Source organism: Microtus oregoni, unplaced genomic scaffold (genome assembly GCF_018167655.1).
Source record: "Microtus oregoni isolate MIOR12 unplaced genomic scaffold, Mior012 000021F_ref0000039, whole genome shotgun sequence".
NCBI lineage: Eukaryota > Metazoa > Chordata > Mammalia > Rodentia > Cricetidae > Microtus > Microtus oregoni.
Window position 1 is genome coordinate 4,047,743 of NW_024543080.1, and position 24,765 is coordinate 4,072,507.

The 24,765-nt window shown below is 44.7% G+C and overlaps 1 protein-coding gene across 1 annotated transcript in view; it reads right to left on the bottom strand.

Moving 5' to 3' along the window:
- Fras1 (Fraser extracellular matrix complex subunit 1) overlaps positions 1-24,765 on the bottom strand; it is a 419,545-nt gene that overhangs the window by 192,414 nt on the left and 202,366 nt on the right. The window contains exons 15-18 of the mRNA XM_041671543.1: positions 14,620-14,763; positions 6,944-7,084; positions 4,975-5,115; positions 3,048-3,224 (exon numbers count right to left, since the gene is read on the bottom strand). Coding sequence (XP_041527477.1) covers positions 3,048-3,224; positions 4,975-5,115; positions 6,944-7,084; positions 14,620-14,763 — 603 coding nt within the window. The remainder of the gene's footprint in view (positions 1-3,047; positions 3,225-4,974; positions 5,116-6,943; positions 7,085-14,619; positions 14,764-24,765) is intronic.

Genomic DNA, 24,765 nt, shown 5'->3' on the forward strand with positions numbered 1-24,765 from the left:
TTTCTTCTAGCATGCAGCTCTCTCACCTGCCCTCAAATGCTGGTGTTAGGACGATCAAGAAAAGCAATTTCTCATGGTGCCAATTATTGTTTTCCCAGCCGAATAACAGCACTAAACATAATTTTTTGTTTGCTTAAAATTCTAATTTTCAAAAATGTTGATCATTTTGCTTTGTCTTTTGAACTCACTCCAAATTCTGCATTTTATTTTCAATAATAATGCTCCAAACTATGAGGTGATAATTGTGCACAGACCAGGCTTTTCTTCCTGTCCTACTTTCTCCTGGGATCATGGGACCATGGGAAAACAATCATAGTCTCTTGGCAGGGTGAACTGGGTCTGTCCAGCATCTACACAACCTCCAGAAAAGCCAAGAGCTTCTCACAGCATCTGCATGGAGAGAGACCTGTGTTCACGGAGGTCTGTTCCTTTTCCACGCAGATCTCAGCACACAGGGTCCCCAGATGGACGTGTGGAACCACAAAGACCAGTTTCTCAGATCCCAACACATCAAAAATACCTTTCTGTAAAGATAGGGGGAGAGAGAAAGAGAAGAGGGGGAGGTGAAGGGAGAAGCAGGAAGAAGAAAGAAGGAAGACATGCTTTTCTCTTTCTACTGTTTCCTTCTGTTTTCTTTCTGTATTTTCCCATCAAGCAAGACTATGCATTATACTTAATGTTTTTTAGGGTGCTGGGAGTTTGCTACAAAAAAAAAGAACTATAAGGAAGCTTTTGCACAGCATTTTCCTCTGATTTGATAAGTTCCATCTTGGATGGCAGCTAGGTAATGCTCAGGATGTCATAGAGGGAGAAAACATTCACCAGGGAAGTCTATTGGAACTCACTTTGTTCCAAAGAAGTGGTTCTCAACCTGTGGGCCTCCACGCCTTTGGGGGATGAACAACCCTTTCACAGGGATCACCTAAGACCATTGGGAAACACCAATGTTTACATTATGATTCATAGCAGTAGCAACAATACAGTTATGAAGTAGCAATGAATACTTTTGTGGTGGAAGGTCATCACAGCATGAGAAACTGAGTTAAAGGGCCACATTACTGAGAAGAATTCAGAACCACTGTTCTAAAGGGAGGCTCCTTGCAACCTCAGAAAGCAACCACTCAGAAGCTTGAGGAAGTTCCTGAAATTGACCAGAGGCATTAGGACCCTCCCTCTCTAAACTTCTGGAAGCAGTAAGAACTGCTGACAGGTAGTCAGAGATCACCTGCGTTGCCTGGGAAGGAGCAAGCCATCTGAGCTGCACGGACGAAGCAGAGACTATCGAGCTGTCTAGGAAAGGCAGTCTTTCCAACTTGTGAAGTTGCCTACAAGTATTGCAATGAACTCCAGGGTTCTGGTCATCACCTATGCTAGGAGAGGGGTGGGGGTGCTTTTGGTGATGCAGCTGCCTTTGAGTAATCCCTAGCCCTTCACCCATACTCCTGCAAGTAACCTAAATACAATGCATTGGTTCGACAAGCAGGACTTTGGGGGTGTCTTTCCTTTGGTTTTATCTTCAGTTTCTAATCTGGGGAGAAGAGATGCTTGTTCAGATGTCCTGAGGAATAGTGCTGCTCAGTAGAAGTTCATTGGGTGAACCTAAAATCACCGAATACGAGAGCAGAGTGTTCCTTCACCCCAACCCTAAGGTCAGTTGGTCCCTAGTAAAGTGGACACATCACTCTCCAGCATAGCACCTAGAAGGAACCAAGTCACATGGAGAAGGCTGTGTTGCATATGCCCTGGGATGGCATCGGGACTCACTGAATCAGCAATGATTCCTGTATTCCACAAGTGGATATGGAAATGGAGCAATAGATTTTGGAGAACACAGAGCTTGGGCAATGCATGTAACACACATACACACACACACACACACACACACACACACACACACCCTGGATAGACATCAGGACTTCTGAAGAATGATGAAGTTTCTGGGCCCCATGTAAACTCCTAAACTCTGCATCTTCCTGGAAGTAAGGGTTCACCCCTGTAATGGACCTGAACACCCAAGTACATGGACAATTCAGCAAGGGGACTTCAAATTCTCCAGGAACTATACATTCCTGAACTTCTTCCAACCTGACACGCTGCCTTTGTGGAAGACAATTAAAATTCTAATGCTGTGAGTGCAGAGCTCAGAGAGATCAAGGGTCTGGGTATTAGGCGTCTAAATCCACAAACTTCTGACTGTGCTGTGCAGTGTCTGAAATATTCGCCCTAGCTTTCAATCTATGATTTTCTTTGAGCATCCATTCAAATCTGACGCTGAAACCAATGTAAGTTAGTGAGAACAAGGTCAACTCTGAAGCGTGCTTACAGTGACAATGAAACCCTTAAAGCCGACGAAAGAACAAAAGATTCAGGGTACCACAGCAAAATGCCAAAAGCTGTGGTGTTTAGGGCAGAAGGAAGCCATGTTTCTATTCTTCCCGACACTGAAACATCCTTTCCAAGACTGACTACAAGATGGTGTGGATTACCATTTTCAGTCGCGTAAAGCAAGCAATTCCTACACAGACACAGCAGCTCCTTGCAGGACTGGAAAAGAAGGCTCCCCACCCCCCAACCTCTGGAAGCCATGCCTTTCACTGTCTGAGTCTCTCACTGGTGACCTGGCTACTGAGCTGGCGTTTAGGATGCCATCAACCCTCTGGGGATAAGATAACAAGGTAGCAACACGAACAACCTCAAAATCTCAACTACCATTTGAATTTTGCCCTAAAGAGAAAAATTCCGATTTGAGTTCCAATTAGAAAAATCAAAAACACTAATAAATGAGAGCGGAGTTTTCCTTAGCTAGCTACACAGGACTCTGAAAAAATTTCCTGCAGGGTCTTCTGAGAACGGGACTTAGGGCTCTTGAAGATCATCCATGATTCACAGGGCAGAGGAGATCAATGCGGTCACTCTTGCATGCTGGCCTCCTGATTTCCACAAACATCTAGAAGCCTGTTCACAGGAAGTCCAAGATCTCCCTGGCTGCAGTTCCACCTTGTAAGATGGTAAGACATCTACCCCTTATGTCTGTCAACCAAGCTTACCTTCACACCGTCCATTGCTCTCCAAGTAAAAGTGGGTTCCACACTGGGGCACACACTCGCCGTAAGGGACATTTGCCCCGGAGTAATGCTCCACCTGTAGTCCTGCCTCTGCCTTCTTACACTCCATACAGTGAGAGGGCTCGGGACCCACACAAGTGTGGCAGGACGCATGGCAGGCTGCAAATTGGAAAAACAGGCAGAAAGCAACTTAAAGACCAAGCATGGGTTTCAATCACTGTCGGTCCCTCCCGAGGTCCAAAGCACTTAGAAAGTTCAGGAGGTAGATCCTTGCAGAAGAGGATTCTTCTAGGTTCCACATGAAGCACAGAGCTGGGAGACTGCTCGCAAGAGGGAATGTGAGGAGGGGAAAATGAGTCTCATCCCTCAGCTCCTAGAAGGGCTGTCAGGAGGATGACAATAAAACCAGCAAACTGAACAATATTTGCTTGGCTCTCCAGAGAAGCACATTCACGGAACGACCATTTAACATCATGCCCTCGGTTTTTATTGAAGATTTTCAGACGCATTTGTACGGAGGCCGTTACTCTACCCCTTGCAGAACTGGTCGTTATGTGACTGACCGTTACGCTCATCCATCATGCACTATGGAAAGGCCCAGGCAACAGAGTCTTCTTGGGATTTACTAAGGAGAAAGCTGACTTCCTAAGCAAGTAAGGGCCTCCTTGAGCATGAGAGAAACTTCCCAGTCTATAACAGGGCTTTGTTTTCCCTGGGGAGCCTTAAAAATCAAAGCCGGGAGTCTTTAAAATAAAAGGCAATACTGTATGCAAACTTCCTCGTGCCCAAGTATTGATATAATTAACTCACTGTTCCTTTAAAAGATTCTCTAAATGCTTTCTTTCAAACACTTACTTAATGAAGTTTGGTATAATTTTTCCTTCTGCTATTTTCACTTTTCTAAGGTGCAAACAAATACAGATTTTTTAATTAAAGGCTCACCCTCAATGTTCTATGTTCACACGGCTCAAATGCTGCCGCTCTCCCCAGGAGTCCAGAGCCTTTTGGCGTGCAGCAATTTAAGATTTTCTATTTTGCTCAGCCAGAGGCACCGCTACTGAATCTCAGTTGTCTCGCACTATCATTAGCAAAAAGTTCTTGGGGGGAAAGCAAATGGAGTCTATAAACATTAGCAATACCAGGAAAGCACAGAAAGGGGGAGTAAAAAAAAAAATCAATTCATGCCAACAGAAATAACATGCCCTGCAAGGATGGCCAAAAAAACACACGAACTTTTGAATGGGCTTGGTGTGTGTTTGTGTTTCAGATTATCGTCTCTTTATAAAACTATTAAGATAAAAAGAAAGAAAACAGCATATGCAGGTTAGCCTCCAAGTCCTCCAGAGGACTGGATTCTGGGATTTCCACAGATATCAAAATTTCCTTTATAAATTGGCCTGGCATTTGCATATAGCCTACAACTATCCACATACACACACACACACACACACACACACACACACATATCTGATCTCAGATTCAATAAGTACTTAACACGCCATCCACACATATCATGTACATGGAGTGGGTTGAAACTTTGCTTAGGGAAGATTTCTGAAATTTCTACTTTATATTTTTGATCAGCAAGCGGTTGAATTTTGGGCTGTGGGACCAAAAGACAACAGAGAGAAATGGCACAGGCTCTGATGTGTTTGTAGCTGTTTATGGAGCACGCCTTTAATCCCAGCACTTGGGAAGCAGAGGCAGGTGGATCTTTGTGAGTTTGAGGCCAGTCTGGTCTACAAGAGCTAGTTCCAGGACAGGCTCCAAAGCTACAGAGAAACCCTGTTTCAAAAAACCAAAAGATACACGAGAGAGAAGGTTGTACTGGAAAGCACAATTTGAAAGTGGGGAATCAACCTATGTTCTTGTGACTGGGTAGGAGGAATAACAGTGATACCAACCATACCTTCACAGACCCCGTGGTCGGGATAGAAGCCCTCTCCACAGCTTGGCAGGCAATGACCTTGATGGAGAACATGGGGCTGGGTGCAGGCTGCACAGTGAGAAGCTGCAGGTCCAGAGCAGCTGGCACACGAGTCGTGACAAACTGAGGAGAGAGGAGCACAGCAGGCTGCAGGCACCGCAGGGACAATCCCTGGATAGTTTTCCTCCCCGGTGATAAACCACACCCAAGAGGAAACATGTTAGCAGATGGCCACATTGTCAGAACTGTCCCCATCACCCCACACTCATCCTTCCCTCATATTCTACCTGTTTGTCAGCTCCCTCTGCTTGCAGTAAGTGCTTTATACACAATGGCCTTTCCTAGTCCTATAGCAACATTCAGAAGCAGCTATTGCGAACCACATCTTACAGTCAGGGAAACTGAGGTCTTGGGAGGGTAACTTTTCACTCAAGGACTAGGGAGATAACCCAGCTAGTAAAACACGTGCTGTGCAGGCATCAGTTCCAGAGAACCAAGGGAGGAAGTGGAAGTGGGTGTGGTGATGCATGTTTGTGGCTCTAGTGTGGAGTGGACGAGAGAGAGCAGATCGCTGGTGCTCACTAGGCAGCCGAGCCAAATGGGTGAGCAAACCCCCAGGCCAGTGATTTGGATCAAAAATCAAGGTATATAGGTCCTGCAGAACTGAGGCTAACCTCTGAGCTCCACACACATCATGTGCTCGCTCTCTCTCTCTCTCTCTTTCTCTCTCTCTCCCAGAGATCACAGACCTCACTCAGAGCAATGCTGGGATGTTGTTGTGGGTATCTAAGCCTCCCTGTCTGACCAATAAGAAAAGGGGACAGTTCATGGCCTGGCATTCCTCTCAGACAAGTCTAGTTCAGTCCTGGTCCAGAGGGTTGGTTAGATGGTGACTGAACATATCTCCAGCTTTGGCAGTCTATGCTTCTAAGAGTTACATTATTGCAGAAAAGAGTCTGAGTAGTATGTATGACAATGTTAGGGACCCCCCGACACACACACACACACACACACACACACACACACACCCTGCTTTGACCCTGTGTTAGGTCGACCCTAAGAGCATGACCCAGACTGAGCCTTCAGAACCTCTCAGGACAGCAGAGAGACACAGGCAAAATGTTCTGGAGGATAATGGTCAGGAGCCGGGCAGGGGGACTCAGGGGATGGGACGAGAACTTTGGGGGCTGAGGAGAAGTGATGAACTTTGGTACATAAAGAGGTTGGCAGACAAGGGGAGTTAGATCAGGAGAAGCCAATGGCCGAGCTCAAATACCCTGCTCTAAAAAACAAAGAGGCTGAAGTAAGAACTGACTTAGTGTAAGTTTCAGAGCAGAAGGACGACCAAGTTGTGTGGGGCAGAATGCATTCTTTGGTCCCTATGAGGAAAAGACCAAGGTCAAGCTTCTGTAAACTGAAGTCAAGAGAGTCTCGAAAGGCAATGATTCATGAGTTTATCAATATGAAAGAACACTAGAGAAACTGCACATTAAATACATTTTTAGCGGAGGTAGACTTTACTGGCTATCAAACTCGGTTTCCTTTTTTACTTAACTGTTGCGGTCATGAGTTTATAACTCATAAGGAGGAGATAGCTTTGCCACTGCTGACACAGATCAGCACTGGCTCACAAGCACATGAGGGCAGCATCTTAAAGATTTTCTGGACATTTCAAACAGAGCAACTGACCTCTGGGGATGACTGACAGGCACACAGCTTCCACATACTTACCCCACCCTATGGAATCCACTCATATCTCTTGTTCCCATACTACCTTCTCCCATACCAGACACATAGCTTCTATTATGAAAAAGCTGCCCCTTTAATGTAACCTGTTCCCTGAATACACCCATTACCAATGAGGAGCAGGTAGCACCAAATGCTGCCAAATATGTATTCAGTACGATGATGGAGGCGGTGATGATGATGGTGGTGATGTCCCACCTCCTACCTTTGCATCTTCCTGTGGCATCAGCATAGTATCCATCAGGGCACTCAGAAATGCATTTCCCGTCATGCAACACTGTCTTCTCAGCACAGGTAAGACATCTGGGACTACTGGGGCCACAGCTCTTACAGGATTGGTCACAAGCTAATGGGAAGGAAAAAGCCACCAGAGGGGGAGTGACAGTGAGCAACACAGCAGTGACCCTCTCTCTTCACAATGCCCCAAATTGGCACCAGTGTCTCATTCCCTGGCTGCTCAGAAGAGCTCTGTGCCCTTGATTCCAAATGGTAAAGGGCTCTGTGCTTTCCTTTTTGCTGTAGAAGGATAATGGAGGAATTAGTCACCGAACAAAGCGCCACAAATACTCCAAGGCATAGCTGCCAGCACACCTGATTCCATATGGGATTTAAAGCTGAAATGGCTTCAGAAGCAGGACTGACAGACTTAGCAAATAAAAATACCAACTTTCAGTTAAGTTTAAGCTTATAAAGAATTTTTAAAAAGTAGATTTTGTGTAACTAAGGACCAAATAGCCTCAATTTCACCTACTTAAAGCAATACTTCAGCAGTTCAGAATGCCACTGAGACCATGCTGGGTAAAAACAAACTGAAATTGATGAACTTTTCACAGACTTCCAAGACCTGCACATGTATGCACGCATTGATCTACCCTCAGAATACTGACACGGGCCTGCATGGGGTGTTTACTAGGTGGTAGAGATACAGAAATTAAATTAACTCAAGCTCTAGTCCAAATGGCATTTTAGTATAATCTAAGGAAAGTAAACACAGATATCAAACACACCATTCAAAAAGTGTGTGAAAGAGGAGGGAAGAGAAACCCAGAAGGAACCTTAAGAAGAAGTTACCCATCAATCAATCAATCAATCAACCTTGTCTTAGAAATTTAGTCAGACCAGGTAGGACTGACAGGAATATCTGCCAAGCTGAAAAAGCAGTCTTGGCTCAAGACATGGAACAATATGCTGTCCAGGAAGCATCAATTCCATGACATCAGGGCAGCCCTAGATAGAGGGAGCCTGTAGCCACACTGACGCTTAGATTCTTATGCTCCAGAAGGCATGGCTACCTGAGAGTTGCTTGAAATTCAGATTCAACTGGGCATTCCTTAGCCTCACCCTATGATAGGTACTGAGAGGCCCTGCAGTTTTAAGCACAGTGGAAAGATGACCACACTTAGAGATAAGAAAGATCCCTTTGGCTTCAGTTTGAAATCCAGTTTGAAGGGGTGAAAAGAACTGGGGTGCACTTGGAAAATCATGGCCATGCCTCTTGGAGCAAGATGGGGTTATATCAAGTTTATGCAAGTGGGGGACAGATTTGAGAGGAGTGAAAAAGAAAGTGTCTCAGATGAGTTCCAAGAGTCTGTCTTGGGGGACAAAGGGATGCCCCTCAGGCATCAAAGAATACAAGGAGTGTGATGCGGAGGAGGGAGTTATGAGTTCCGTTTGGGATATACGTGGTCCAGCTTGGTTTGTAGTTCTGGTACTCAAAAGAGCAACTCATTGCTCATTATATATAAAACTAGTTTTTAAAACCAGACCCGAGTTAATTTTTTCAAGAACATCATGCAGAATAACACAGAACAAAGGAAGAATCTGTGGACAGTATAACAAGCAAGCAAAGAAAAGCAATATATATATATATATATATATATATATATATAATCCAAGTGACCAAAAATAAATGGTTCAATGGCAAACAAAACAAAACAAAAGAGACTAAGAGGAAAAGGGCTCAAGAGACCATTGCTAACACAGAGGACAAATAAGATCTTCAAAGGTTCCACTACACTTGGAAATTGAGCTCTAGGTGACCTGTACCACATATTCCAGTGGGCTCTAGGGGCAGGAATTGAAGGCTACGATGATGAATTGTCTGCTACAGGCCCAGGGCTGTGAATGAAAGGGACAGGGAGAGCAATAACTAAAAGGGGTGGAGGCTGCACATATAGACCCAGAAAGACATTCTTGAAAGAGAAGTTTGAATGATTGATAAAAGAATGTCTAGATACAAAGAGGGGGTGCACATTAAAAAGTGTGCATGCACAGCCTGGCCTGGAAAGGGGTTCAGAGCCTGGGCCTGCACAGCAGAGGAAGGAGGTCAAGGAGATGCTGTTTTGAATGGCTCCCCAGCCTGGGCTCACTGCCTGAAGATAAACACAGCTCTTCGTCAGACTAAGGAGAATCAGCATCCAGGAACCAAGAACTGTTGGGACTTATGATGTGGTCAGCTCCCTTTGAACAGCTCCACCCTAAGGCATTTCAAGGATGTAACACAAAAGGTTCTAGGTAATCAGGCTTTATCTTCTATTCACTGGGGTGGAGAGCTGCCCACCTGCCTAGACCCAAATGAGCAAGAGAAATCAAGACTGGGCCATGGCAATGACCTCAAAGAATAAGAGCATCACCTTCAACTCACATAAAACCAAACTGGAGTCTGAGAAGCCTCCTTCACTCTCAATCCCCATAAAACTCATGAAGTCCAGAATCTAAAACAATTATCATAACAGAATCATATTTTCTAGAAGCGAAATAAAATTTCCTAGAAATGAAGACCTGAAGAAATTTGTCAAAATTAAGAATTGACTAATAATAATAATATTATGAATAGAACATTTTAAGACAGTGCTAAATGAATCACTAAAGGAAAACATAAATTTAAATACAAGCATCTGCAAGATGTCTTTTCATTCCAAATTAGCCTGTCACTTCAGTATAACAGCAATAAGAATTCTAGTTGAATTTTTTTTTTAATACATGTAGTCTAATGTCTAAGTTAACTTTGAAGAGGAGTTGTTGGGGAGGGATCCCCAATCAATGTTATGATGAACTACCAGGCAGTAGAAGTCAGTCAATCAAAGAGTGTGAAGTGGACACTGGGGCAGAGATGTGGAGTGTAGACCAGATGGCACAAAGAGATGCGCATGTGGATCTTTAGTATACAACAGACATCAAAAGGAAGGGCAAGACTGAGCTACTAGTCATGTCGGGAAAACTGAACAGCAAAATTGAGAAAAACCAAACTGTGTGACTTCACAAGTCACAAACATAAATGAGATCTCAGGGGGTCAGAAGCTTAAATTTACATTGCTAAATTAATGGAAGAAAATGCAGAGAAATTAGTTTGTGATTGGTGATGGCACATCTTAAAAATTCAGCAACAAAGCTCTTAAGCAGAGAGTAATAACAAAGATGACTTAATTGTTATTGTGACAATGTGCTTTACACATGTCTGAAATAGTAAAAGAAATTGTAAAAAAGTTAAATCAAGAGAAATAAAAGGGGGCTGGAGAGATGGCTCAGTGGTTAAGAGCATTGCCTGCTCTTCCAAAGGTCCTGAGTTCAATTCCCGGCAACCACATGATGGCTCACAACCATCTGTAATGAGGTCTGGTGCCCTCTTCTGGCCTGCAGACATACACAAGACAGAATATTGTATATATAATAAATAAATAAATAAATAAATAAATAAATATTTTAAAAAAAAGAGAAATAAAAGAAAAATTGCTCAATAAAGGACATCATATGTTCAAAGTGAAAAGAAACGAGAATGGGAGATAGGTACATATTTAAAGTGAGATGGTCAAGAAGTAGCAGAGTGATAATGCTTGCTTACCATGCTCAAGGCTTAGCTTCAATCCCCAGCACCAAAAAAAAAAAAAAAAAAAAAGTTAAACAGAATAGAAATAAAATATAAGGAAGGACACAGAAGGCAAAATGGGTAAAAAAATTAAAAAGAAGATTTATACAGAGGAAAGTCAATGTCCCTTCATACCTAATAATCAGAAAAACTCAGGAGGTTGGTAGTACCCAGTGAGGGCACCATATGCAGATGACAGAACCACCATCCTTGGGAATGGAGATTGCACAGCTAAGGGAAAGCAGCCTGGCACTGTTTATCAAATAAAGCCCAGGTAGAATCAATAAACCAGCAATGCTGCTCCTGGCCCAAGTCCCAAGGAGCAGTCCAGATAAGCCCATCAAGGGGCAGGACTGTGGCGTAAAATATCTGTGCACCCAAAATAAAAAAACCCTGTTTAGAAAAGCTCCTAAGAGCAACAGCAACTTTAAAAAGCTCTAGAGGGTGGAGAGATGGGTCAGGAGTTAAGAGCATTTGCTGCTCTTCCAGAGGACCTCAATTGGGCTCCCAGCCTTAACTCCAGCTCCTCGGGATCCAGTGCCCTTTTCTGATCTCCATGAGTACCAAGTATATAGGTGATGCACACACATACAGGCAGGCCTAACACTCACATATACATAAAGTGAAAAATTATATTAAATATTAGGAATTCAAGTCGTTACATGGGTGAGGAAAGAAAAGAGGGGGACAAGGAGAGAGGAGAGGAGAGAGGGAGGGAAGGAGGGAGGAGAGAGAGAGCAAGAAAAAGGAGGGGGAGGAGGAGGACATGAGAGTGGCTATCAGAAACCTGTGGATTTGACTTATTTATTATATTAGTTAGCTAGGGTTATACCAGTCCTTGATAAGAAAGAGTCTGAGTACCAAAAAGATTGGTGAGGTTTCCCCTGGAAGTGTCCCACTCTTTATATTTAATACTCTTAAAGTCCAAGACACGGGCCCCAGACTGGCATGGCAATAGCCGGCTCCTTCCGGTGGAACATGAACATGCTGCGGCTTATAACAGGCTATACCGGATGCTCCACAACACCTGGCTTTGTGATATCTACAGACACGGGCCAGTTAGTTGTCAATAGTTAACCAACACCAGCCAGTCCCTATCTTCAATATCACTAATCTGAAATGGAAATAAGCCACCATTATTGGCATCTAAAGTCTTAATTAACATTCAGATACCCATCGGTTGGTTCCTTGTTGCTTTGGAAAATAGGACCATTCCTAAAGGCAGGTGGCATAAACGTCAAGGCTCCAATGCTGTTGTGAAAATGTAAACTGCAGTTTTCCTTACTCAAGGTCCCCAAGTTCAGTGCCATTAGCATCACCTGCTGCAACGCATGTGAGGTGGGCAGAAATGACTGCTCATTGCTGGGCTGACACCAGCCATGGTCTATCTTTGTGCCTAGAAACCTTCAGACGTTCTTCAAAATTCAAACTTCATGCAGATGTAGTACTGCCTTCCCCCAAGTGCTCAGAAGGTTTTTTTTTTTTTTTGGTTTATTTTTATTTAACTTAACTTTTGGTTTTTAAAGACAGAATCTCAAAATGTCACTGGCTGACAGCCCATTCTGTAGATCACTGTAATATATACTACCTTATCCACCTCTGCCTCCTTCCCCTTCCCCTCCTTCTCTTGAAGCTCTTTTGTCTCTCTCTCCCTTTTTTTGTCTTCAGATAAACTAGCCAACTCTAAGGGCATTGCTAAAATCCATAGGTAGCAGTGTCCTGACCGTGGATGAGAAGTTTGAGCTGAGTTGAATGACTATTGTACCTACTGACGACTATGCTGGCTATGATAAGTTCCTGCCAATCACTAAGAGTGTGCAGCCCCTAGTTGTTCTGATTGCTCTCCTGTTAACTGGACAAGAGCAGCAATGAGCTGCTTTCGGAGTCTAGTGACTCCACTTGTATAGGGAAGACAGAGGACCCTGGCAGCTGTTTGTTTAAGGCTTTGGGGGGGTCCCCATCTCTCCTGGAGTGCAAGCTCTCATCTGGTGTTACTCCATGTGAGGGCAGAGAGAGAGGCCAGGCTGCCACTGGCCTCAGCAATGTTAATCTTTCTGCCATCATCACTTTCCTGTTCAATTAAGCCCAGTGTATTCTCTAAAGGTGGACAGATGTCAAATTCATGCTAATCCTAAGGCCTAAAGGCATTTACACTTTAAGTCCCCAGGGAGGGTGCTTACTGCCACTGACAGAGGAGCAGGGCCAATGTTCTGCTTTGGAGGACAGAGGAGTAGGGCCACTGTCTGCCACTGAGACTAGATGGTGTCTTCTGCTTGGGACATGCGTGTAAAAGGAGGAGATGGTGCAAGCCTGGGAGATGAAGAACGGGCATTAACTTTGGCTCGGGGGTTCAGTGTAGGAAGCCTGTGCTCCTTGTAGACTGGAAGGATTAAAATCAGAGGCCAGTGCAGTGGCTAATGCTACACAGGACTGACTATCAGGACTGCTGCAATTTCAAAAGACGTCTGTTCTACAGAATGGGCTACGTGTCAGCCAGTGACATTTCGAGATTCTGTCTTTAAAAACCGAAAGTTAAATTAAATGAAAACAAACCAACAAAAAACCTTCTGAGCACTTGGGGGAAGGCAGTACTACATCTGCATGAAGTTTGAATTTTGAAGAACGTCTGAAGGTTTCTAGGCACAAAGATAGACCATGGCTGGTGTCAGCCCAGCAATGAGCAGTCATTTCTGCCCACCTCACATGCGTTGCAGCAGGTGATGCTAATGGCACTGAACTTGGGGACCTTGAGTAAGGAAAACTGCAGTTTACATTTTCACAACAGCATTAGAGCCTTGACATTTATGTCATCTGACTTTAGGAATGGTCCTGTTTTCCAAAGCAACCTGAAGACTACACCCGACTCTCATTCTGGCCCCCTTTAGCTATGAGACCCAAAGTATGTTTATTTCTTACTCTCTTTGCTTCTTCATCAGAACCATGAGGATGCTGGTCTCTATCTAGAGAAGTCACTGGTGCAATGAAACATTGAGCCCTGGCGGCAGTTATTCTGGCCTTCCTAGCTGGGTGTGACCCAGTGCCTGTTATTGTGGGTTACCATTAACTCTGGTATGAAACACAAATCTACTGTCTTACAGTGTAAGAGGTTAGAAGTTCTAAAAATCAAGGTGTTAACTGTATTTCTTAGAACCCCAGAGAGATCACTCCCTTGACTTTTCCCATATTCAGCATGTTTGTGCTAGGAGATCCTTCTCCCTTCTATCATCCCGATCTCTGCATCCATCCTCACGTCTTTTCCAACTCTGGCCTGCTCCCTCATTATCACACAGACACACCTGATGCTCCAGGACATTGTCCTGTCTCTAGATGCTTCTCTTACTCATCCCTGCAAAGGTCCAGCTACCCACTCAGTGATGAGCTCACAGGTTCTTAGCCTTAAACCATGACAACTTTGGGGTTGTTATTCTGTTTACTGCGGGAGTTAGATTTATCCCCATTTTACAAGTAGGAAACCGGTAGGCTAATGGGGTGAGTTGTGCCTGAATCTGTGCGTCTGCTGCACTTCCACAGCTCTTGGTGGCTGGTCGCCATGCCTGGCACTCAAGGGATGTACTGGGCTTGCGGTCATCACATGACTGGGAAGAATCCATCAACTTTAAAGTCAGTGATCCCAAAACAAAGGCAGGTCAGTCCATGCTGGCATGGGTCTCTGCTTCACTTATATTAGGGAAGAGGCCTGGTATGAATCATGTTTGAGATTTAGGGAAATGTCCCAATGGGGACGTCATTCCTCTCTCCACAAAGTTGTGAGTCTTAAGCAGGTTGCCTGGAGCAGGATAGAATGAATACCTCAAGTCTAAGAAGTCATCAGGGTAGTTAAAGGAGGTCCCACTTGTTAAAAAAAAAAATACAAATGACAAGGGAAAGTGAATGCCAGCAGACATGCACATACTCATTGAGCAAAAGGTACGTTCATTATCAATGATATGATTTGAGTATAAGGGATGTTGAAAAATCAAGGAGCTGCTGCTTTGGCATGCCAGCCTGGCACTTACCTAGACAGGACCCCTGCTTGTTGTAGAAGCCGTCTCCACAAGTGCTCTCACAGCTGCCATCTCTCAGCACGCGCAGTGGGTCTCTGCAGGCCACACAGTGCTTCTCCGTGGGACCCCAGCAAGCTGCACAGGACTTGTGACAGACTGCAGACAAGCACCAAAGTCAGTGACCAGCCTGTCACAGAAGAGACTATCCACTTTTGCATTCCAAGGTTTAGAATTTACAGAAAGATATAGGTTGGCTCCTTGTCTCCTGAAAGGCTATATACAGAATTGACTCAAGAGAAATGTACACAAGTGGGGTGGAGAGGGATAGGGATGGAGGGAGGGATGGAGGGAGGGATGGAGGGAGGGAGGGAGGGAGGGAGGGAAGACAGAGAGAGAGAAGAGAGAGGGGGAGGAGAAAGGGAGGGAGTGGGAGAGAGATAGACAGAGGGAGGGAGGGAGGGAAGAAAGAGAAAGAGAACACAAGACTATCTCTGAGGGTCAGAAGCACAGCTGCAGTAAGCTATGGCTAAGGGATCTGGAACAGGAAATTGATGGCTTTAGAGGAATGGGAGTCGCAGGAAGGAACCGTGATTTTCTGGACAAAGACAGCTGTCTAATGAAATGCCATGGCCTTCACCCCCTTGTCCTGCCATCCATAACCACACTACAGAGTGCACAGTCACAGGAATCCCCGCCCACCTCTGCCAGCTTCTTAAGGATGAACTAAGGAGGAATGTCATTGGCCAGTGAACCATACAGAGACCTAGTGCTATCTGATATTTCTCCTTCTCGTCCTCCTTCCTTCTCCCCATCCCTCCCCAACACTCCTCCGTCTTCCCTCTCATGTCTAGTCTCTTCTCCCCAAAACACTTCCCCACACGTATCCCCAGGACTCCCAAGGCCGTCACACTTCTCCCTCTTTCTGGGTCTAAGTGCAGGCTATTCCTAGACTAGAGTTGTGCTCTTGATATTTCATTTTTCTTCCTCTTCCAGCATTTGCTGGTTTATAATTATGTGTGCCTCTCCTTTACATTAGCACTTCTGCAAAGACAGGCGTACAATTAACAATGGAACGTCCTGCCATTGGCTAGTTGCCTGTTTTGAGAACCCTGCTGTAATTTGGTTAACACAGCTTAATTTTAAAGCATTTCCTTCACAACGGAGAACAATCTATCTTCCAGAGGCATTGATTCTGATCAACCAAATTGGCGGAGAAAATGAATGCATTTGCTGCCTACAAGTGATTGGGTAATCATACCTTAGTAATTTAATGAAGTATTTGTTTGGGAGCAGAAGAAAAGACACCTACATTGCAAACTTCAGAATCCAATCCCCCTCTCTCAGTTCTCAATTGCACAACAAAGTCTTAATTTCAGACAATTTTTCTCTCTGGTGGATTTAAAGATAATTACGAATTGTGTTAACTGCCAGGAAGACTGCGACAGAGTAACAGTGGTGGGGGTGGTGGGACCAACTTCAGTGGAGCTGGAGGAGGAGTATCTAGGTATGGGGAGCACCAGAGAGCAGCCCAAGCCACATCTTTTGGAGGTGGAGATTGGGTGTGGGGAACTGGGACAGCCCTTGTGTTTGGAGCTGCTGGGCCTCTATAGAGCACAGTGGTACAACTCCCGGCCTTGGACATCATTGGACAGCGTGGGATTTTTATCCTAATTGTATCGTGAGGTCACGAAAGGGATCATGCAAGAGTGATGCAAGATCTAATTCAAAGTTTCGAACTTCTTATGGTTGCCATAGAGAAAGTGGGTGAGGTCATACAGGTAAGTGAGGTGGCCACTATGGAGTGTACTCATGGCCCAGGTGAACGATTCCAGAGGCTTAGGCTGGTGACACAGGAAGGAGAGATGAGCCAAGTCTTTGCTGTTATTATCTGGTCCTGTCTTGAAGGTGTAAGCTTCATATAGGCAGAGCCCATTTTTACTCTGTTGACTGTGTCTGAGCACACTGTTGCTGTCTCACGGACATTTCTTGAGTTGAATGCATTTATACTTAACTCTCTTGTTTATATTTTATAAAGGTCACTCAGGAATTCTCAGCATACTTACAGAGAGGCTCTGACACTATATCATAATACCAATGTGTGCTAAATGAATATACACAGATTTTGATTCATTACAGGACAATCATGTCATTGGCCACCTTCTGCATAGAACCAGCCACCCACAGGGTGCCAACCTTAAGGGTATAAAATTTATTTTTAAAATGATAAAACCCAGATGTGTTTTCAATGATGAATACACTGATATCTACTAGCAAATTCAATAGTGGTCCCTGCTCTTTCCTCCAGCAGCAGTTCCAGTGCATGCACAACGCGAGAGGAGACTCTTATTTCAGGACAGGCTGCCCTGAGCTGTCAACTTCGGACGACACATACCTGATGGGCTTTACATCTGATGTCTAATTTCCAACACGGAGCATGCGTGCCTGCCAGCTATCTCTTCTTGCACTTAGTTTACAAGTGGCTCCTGCTCCATTGGGAGTCTTAGGGAAAGCAATGGGTCACTCACTCACTGACTTTTCAGCATCGTGTTGTTTGGTGACACACCCCACATCATCGAGGGTTTGGGCTCTATGTTGTGAATATCGCGGTAATGGATATTTGAAAGTGAGAACGAGGCAAAACCGCCTTCTCATCTCCCTCTCAGTATATCATTTATTTGGGAAGAGCCCTGACTTTTCTGAGGCATAGCTAGGCATGCATTGACTCATCAAACAATTCATTTCAAAAATGAAAAGAAGGGAAGGCCTTTCTTTTGCCAGCTTTATACTGAAACCCTACTCTGAGAACAAAAAACAACAAACAAACAAAAAAACCCTTCTTTTGTACTTGATAATATAGAAGTAGAAGGTTTTAGAAAACTTTAAAAACCTATGCTTCTTAAAGAATAATATGCAACCCTGTCTCAAAAAAAAATAAAATAAAATACAGTGCTCCTTCAGAGCTCAAGTCCTCCCTGCAGGCAGCTGCTTTCTAGAAAGCCTTTGCTGAGTGTAGGCAGGGGGTCTGGTGCTCACAGACTCCAGCTTGGGAATCAGTGTCCCAGCAGGGAAGAGACACAGCCTTGGCTGGGCTCTCCACCCCCTCTGCAGGCTGGAATACCAGTTTGGGGAATCATCTTAGATCACTAGGGAAGCCAGGTCCCAATTCCAGGCTACCAGAATACTCTGACAACTACACAGCACTAGAACTAGCCTCAGCCACAGGAGGAGTGCCAACACCAACCAAGCTCTTCTGCACTGTCTTTTATCCATTTTAGGACAAGGGGACCTTTCGCTCCATCTCACGAAGACTGGGAAGTGCTTGCCGAGGATTATTGTCAGGAGGTAGTGTGTGTGTGTGTGTGTGTGTGTGTGTGTGTGTGTGTGTGTATCCCTGTATGTACTCACGGAGACCAGAGGACATTGCGTATCCCGTTCTATCACTCTACCTTATCAGTTTAATACTGGGTCTCTCACTGAACTTGGAGCTAGGTTAATGGCGAAGTCCCAGTAATCCTCTCGTTTTCTCAACAGCTCTGGAGTTATAAGCCCATGCAGAGCCATGCCTGGCTTCGTACATGGATGCTAGGAATTTAAACTCCAATCCTCATGTTTGTGTAATGAGCAATCCGCACCCACTAAGCCACCCCCCCACACACACCCCAGTGATTATATATAAACAAGATGCCCTCTTTCCCCTAACTTTCCTTCTATTTCTTCTTTTAAGACATAACTCTAGCTCAGAGTGGACGTGAGCAGCCTATGCAGCCGAGGATGACCTTGAACGTCTGGTTCTCGATTCTGTCTCCCAAGTTCTTGGCCTACAGAAGCCAAGCACTACCACAGTTCATTTATACGGGACTAGAGGTCCTCGGGGTTATCAGCTGAGCTACATCCCAGCCCTGTATGAGGCTCTTACTGGATGAAAATATGTTTCTACTTTAAAGTCAAGTTCATGGTTCCTTGGCTTTCTATCCCATATGATGAGAATAATGTTTGTTGTGCCAAATTCTCAGGGACACAATGAGACAAGTTCAGAGAAGCAAACTACTGAATGTGATCCCCCGAGTGGCTGCAGGGAGACCTGGGAGATTGTGTCTCCCCTCTTGCCAAAGGCAAAGCAATTTTCAAGGGAGAAAATTAAAGTGCACCAAAGACGGGGAAGACTCCTGGAAAGGTAGACTCAGTTTGAGGGGAGGAGAAAAACGGAGCCTTGAGGTGAATGTCAGTGCCTGTACAATGGGGATCCACCCCTTCCCAGACACTTCATGGTCCACACTTTGCTTACAATCTGCACCAAGCAACGAAAGCTCTTTGGGAAGCCACTACCAATAGTATGGTGATGCTCAGGCATCCAGAATGTCCTCTCCACCCACTACCACCCCTCCGTCCACAGTCCCACAAGAGGCCAACCTCATTGCCTAGAAGCTCAACATCACACAGGCTTTAAAGGAACATCTGAGAAGTCATCATATCTGATCCTTCAACTCCAATGCTGCGTTCCTTAGCAGGCTAGGCTTCTGCCTGCTTCCCTTTGCAAACCAAGGACTCCAAACCCCCAAATGAAAATGTCTGATCTCCAGGGATTCTGAAAATGCACAGGTATGTGATATGGTTCATTAAAAAATGATGACATACTCTATAACCTCACAAATAACCAAACAGATAAGCCATAACTAGGCAGGATGGACTGGACTTAAACATACCAACACATATGTGTCTTAGACATGTTGCTTACCGAGGAAATAAGGGGAAGAAGGAAGAATCCACCCAGAAATTTTTTGAACCATACTATGTACAAAAGCAAGCAAACATACATATTCCAAAACATGCAACAAACTATATTACAGTAGTTACACTGGGGCTGGGGAAAAGGCAGTCAGTGAAGTTCTTGCCTTGCCATTATGAGGGTCTGAGCTTGATCCCCAGAATAGATGTCAAAATGGCAGACGTGGTGGGTGTACTTGTAATCCCTGAGCTGGAGGCAAAGACAGCAGGATCCCACAGCCTCTGGCCAGACAGTCTAACCAGTTTGATGAGCCCCAGGTCAATGAGAGACCTGTCTCAAAGGACATGGACAGTGTTCCTGAGGATAATAACCAAGGTTTTCTACTGGTCTCCACATGCATGTTTACACAAATGCACATATAACTGCACACATATGAACATGCATGGAAACACACAGAAAAAAATACCATGGCTGCTTGTAAGGAGATGGGTGAGGAAGGGCAGAAATAAGGTGCAACACCAAAGTGGACAGACGGAGTGACAGACAGAATGAGAAGGAAACAAGAAAAGAGCCCAACAGAGGCCAGTGGTAGAAATGAGCTGTAAAATACAAGCCTGACTCACTTAGCCTGTTTCGGTTCTTGTGATCCAGAAATAAGTAAAAAACAAAACAAAACAAAAACCCAACAGGCATCTATTTTGCATGAGTCACACTGGGATGTCCCGTGTGAACAAAGGCATGGCAAGGAGGCCCACCCATGCATTTCTGCAAGAGTGAACACTAACACCGCCTTCTACAAGGGAGTCGTTTCAATGTGCATCCAAAGCTTAACCATGCACACACACATCCAAAGCCCAGCAATGGGCTGTTTATGAATGTGATTAATGACTCACGACGATTTCTACTGAAGACGTTTATATCATTGTTTTTTATGATAATGGCCAATGAAGAACAAATATCAAACAGCAGAAGGTTGGCTCGATGAATGACTGCATAGTTAGAGAAAGAAAATCATATAATAGCTTTAAAACCACGAGTTGCAGGAGAGAAGAAACAACATGGGATAAAGAGGCAAGGCAGCGGCATGTAACGAGTGATTTTAGTTCGGAAAAAAGGAGTGTGTACATGTGTTCTCACATACACACACAAATGAATTCATAAATTAGGGAGGCAGACATCAAAATACTAACAGAAGTGACCTGAGGGAGTTTGAGCTAGGGACTTTTGTTGACTTTTTATTTTACCTTACATTTTATTGCCTTTATCAAATTATTTCTGTGGAATAAACATGGAGTTATTGGTACTTAAGGGGAAAAAATTACTAAAGGAGAGTGGCTATAATCTGCTTCCCCCGGGCACATAATAGGTAAACAGCTAGTTAATCTTTTAACCATGCTCGGAATACAGCTGGAAGATTTACTGGTGTTGGGTAACAGTGTCTCTGTAGACAAAGTGTGGACCTAAGAAAGGCTTTCCCCATGGATGAAGGCTTTTACACGAGGCTGGCTTTGCATTGGTCCATGGATCAGAAAGTAAGGACAGACGTCCAGCTGCCCATGGACATGCCACCCTATAATCAGTACTAGCAGTAATAACAGGAGCTGGGGAGAGCACATGCTGCAGTGTGCCTGTGGAAGTCAGGGACAGCTCTGTGGAGGATGCTCTCCCTCCCTTGTGTGAGTTCCAGGGACAGACCTCAGACCATCAGGCTGTGTGACATGCACGTTCACTGACTAAACCATCACACCAGTCTGCCCTGGGAACGTTCTGTATCCAACCCCTACAACTGAATTCCTAGGTCTTCAACATAAGATGCTGGCAAACATGGTGACCACTAGGCCCTGTTCCTCGGCTGTATAGACCTCTGCTGAGCATCCATTTCAGTCCAGGTTCCCTAGCTCTATCCTCAGTATGCATCCACCGAGATCAGGGGTAACCCCAATGCTGAGCATCCATTCCAACCTGCCCCCTAGCTCCTCTTCATGGCACACCTACTGAGTTCTTCAACACTGCCTATTTGTTTACAGACATGGCAAGCCAAAGGAGGGACCATAGAGCCAAGCCAAGCCAAGCCTTCGACTGGGCATGTTTTCAGATTTCCTGGGGTATCAGTACAGATGCTCAGGACTCAGAGAGGAGCTAATGTGAGGTCTGTGGGCAACAGAGAAGGCAGAGCAGGGACGGTGTCAGAGGGGAAGGTGCGAAAGAGAAAGAGTAGATGCTATACAGTCGAGCTAAAATAACCGAATGGCAAGAACTGGGTAGGAAGCCAGCAGATGTCACTAGTTTGTTACCTGTCACTGAAATATTTGGGGGTTCATATATGTAAGAAAGAATGAGATCTGTCTGCAAGGCAGACTCTTTCATCTGTAGTGGGCTTCCTCGGGTCTGTGAAATGTTTGCTTGCTCAGCGTCACTCTAAGTGCAGACAGATGCCACATAGTCTCTGGTTACAGCAGTGTTCCCAGGCAAAGTATCACCAGATACCTTCTCCATCACTAGGTCCCTTCCCTATCACCAGGTCCCTTCCCCATCACCAAGTACCTTCTCCATCACCAGATACTTTCACCGTGAGCACCACGTACCTTCTCCATCACCAGATACCTTTGCCGTCAGCACCAGGACCTTCTCCATCACCAGGTCCCTTCCCCATCACCAAGTACCTTCTCCATCACCAGATACCTTCACCGTTGGCACCAGGTACCTTCTCCATCACCAGGTATCCTCTTTATCACCAGGCACCTTCTCCATCATTACCAGGTACCTTCCCCATCACTAGGTACCTTCTCCAATATCAAGTACCTTCTCCATCACCAGGTACCCTCTTTATCACCAGGCACCCTCTCCATCACCAGATACCTTTTCCATTACTAGATACCTTCTCCATCACCACCAGGTACCTTCCCCATCATCACCAGGCACCTTCTCCATCACCAGATACCTTTTCCATCATCACCAGGTATCTTCCCCATCACCATGTACCTTCTCCATCACCAACAGGTACCTTTTCCAACACCAGGTACCTTCTCCATCACCAGGTACCTTCTCCATCATCAGGTACCTTCCCCTTCCTGTGCTTCTCCTATACAGGCATGCCCAAAGAAAAGGGGGTCCTGGAAAGCCACTGTTGCCTGCTGCCCTTCACCTAGTTTACTCAAGAAATGCACATTCTACAAAGGCCATGCTGCTGGCCTCCCCTCCCTTTGATGAGTCTTAAAACACTCCCTGCACTCTACCCATTATCCCGAGACAGTAACCCTGCTACCTTAGGCAAAAGACATAAAAAGAAAGAGGGAAGGGAAAACAGAGACTGTGTGATTTTCTCGAGGCTACACCTAGCCAAGAACTGCTGACAAGGAGCTAATGTCAGGAGCTCAAAGGAAAGCAGGTCACCCGCAGGCCACTGTCAAGGCCTGCCTGAACATTGCTGTACTTCCCCATGCAATGGCACATCACATTTTTCTCCCATCATAAAGTATCCCAGAATGTTTTTCATGTATAATATACTATGTGAAATTCATAAAGATGAGATGTAACCCTACTTCAGTAACATGTTTCGAAAAATGGCCTCAAGACACTAGCGGACATACATTCACATAATTATAAAGACAACAACCAAAGGGACCTTATTTTTCTGCATAGGGGACTGTCTCTTCCATTGAGAAGAAACATCCCTAGCAGCAGGAAAGTTGTCTGTCCAGTTCACTGTTCCCGTGGTGTCTGGTAAGAAGCTGGATACACAGAAGAGGCTAGACAGGCATTTGTTGCATGAGCGGAAGGGAGGGCCAGGAATGGCAATTGAAGGGAAATTCCCCTTTCAGAGACAGCAGCTACATAAGTGATCACAACTACAGAAGGAAAACAAAGAGAAGGGCAATGCAGAGGATTCACAAAGCTGAACAAAATGAGTAGAGCTGGCATGGCAGGACCGCTGGCCTCCACACTCACCATGTGCCTGAGTAGGAGAACTGACATGGGCACTCTGCTTCGGGGGCATATTACATGAGCTGTGGGGGACCCGAGCCTCAAGGACCCTTGTCAAGAGCTGCTGAGGAGGGTGCCTGTCTTGTTGAGAGTTCATACCCTCCTTGTGGAGAAGTCCACTTGGGACACCATGAGACTACTATTAAGTCCTTATCACAGTGAACCATGCTCAAGGAATTAGCTCCACTCCCCCAATGCCAATGACGAGGTGTGCTAACCAAACACACCCTCCGACAAGTAACAAATTTTAGAAGTTCCTCTGCTCAAACCTTATCTTTAAAATCTTAGCCAGTCCAACCTCTTATTATATATGTAAAATTTGGAGCTCCTCATCATAAACATTTTCTCTAAAGATACACTAATTTTGACTGAAATCCAAGTAATTTCAGTATCTCATTATTTAGTCCAAACACTTCAAGCAAATGAGAAGAGAATTTTAACTTGGGAGACATGAAATGTGATCTCTGCATTTTATTTACTCATCTATCAGATATGAGTGTACTCTATTTTTAACCAGACGTTAATGTCAAAATCGGCTTGTTTCTTCATGCAAGCCATTTGGTGTTCCTCTCCCCAAGTTAAAAAATAAGAGAGTGACTTCAATCATGTCTGTAGCTGCCTTTTATCATGCACGTACTCCGTGCCAGGCAGAATAGATTGATACTTTTCAAAATTCTCTTCTAGTCCTCCTCATAATTGTTTGAAGTCCATAATACTATTCTCATTACAGAGTTGAGGAGAATGAGCCTCTGAAAGGTTAAATGACTTGCCCACAGCCATATAGCAGGATGTGGTAAATGGAAGTTAAAATAATCTCCTCACTTACAATCCTATAAAATGCCCGGCTGCTTGATTTCTTGGGTTTCTGTGCATAAGAACGTTCAAATAGAATGCACTTTCCAGAATTTGCTGTTTCAGTTCTGATTGTTATTATTTTGGTTTTGGCTATCTCTATAAGTAACAGCTAGTCCACCTTGATTGACAGCTCACTATAAACAATGACTGGGTTATTTACTTCATAGTCTAGGAATCTAGAGCGGGGGTTCAAATAGAATGACTAGAAAGATAACAGACAGGGGAGAAAGCCAATAGGAAGCAGACTTGTAAGGCACCGGCTCCAATTTCTAACTAAGTCACATGAACTTGGTCTTTTAATATTAACAACAAGGATGGGACAAACATCTCTGTCTCCATGGTACCCATAGTCTTTTGAAGCATGGTGCTCAGACACATGCACATGACAGAGCCAAAACAAAAGCCCAGGTCTTGGGCTCCAGATCTGAAGTTTATACAGTGTCCTTCACTCCTTGCAACTCTAGACCTGCAAAGCAAAGGTAGCCTTGCCCTGTGACATCAGCCTCACACCTCCCCCAAGCAAACAAGAGAAACACTGACACATACATCTTAAAAAATGGGCAAAGTCCTACCCATCCCTCCTCAAAGGCTCA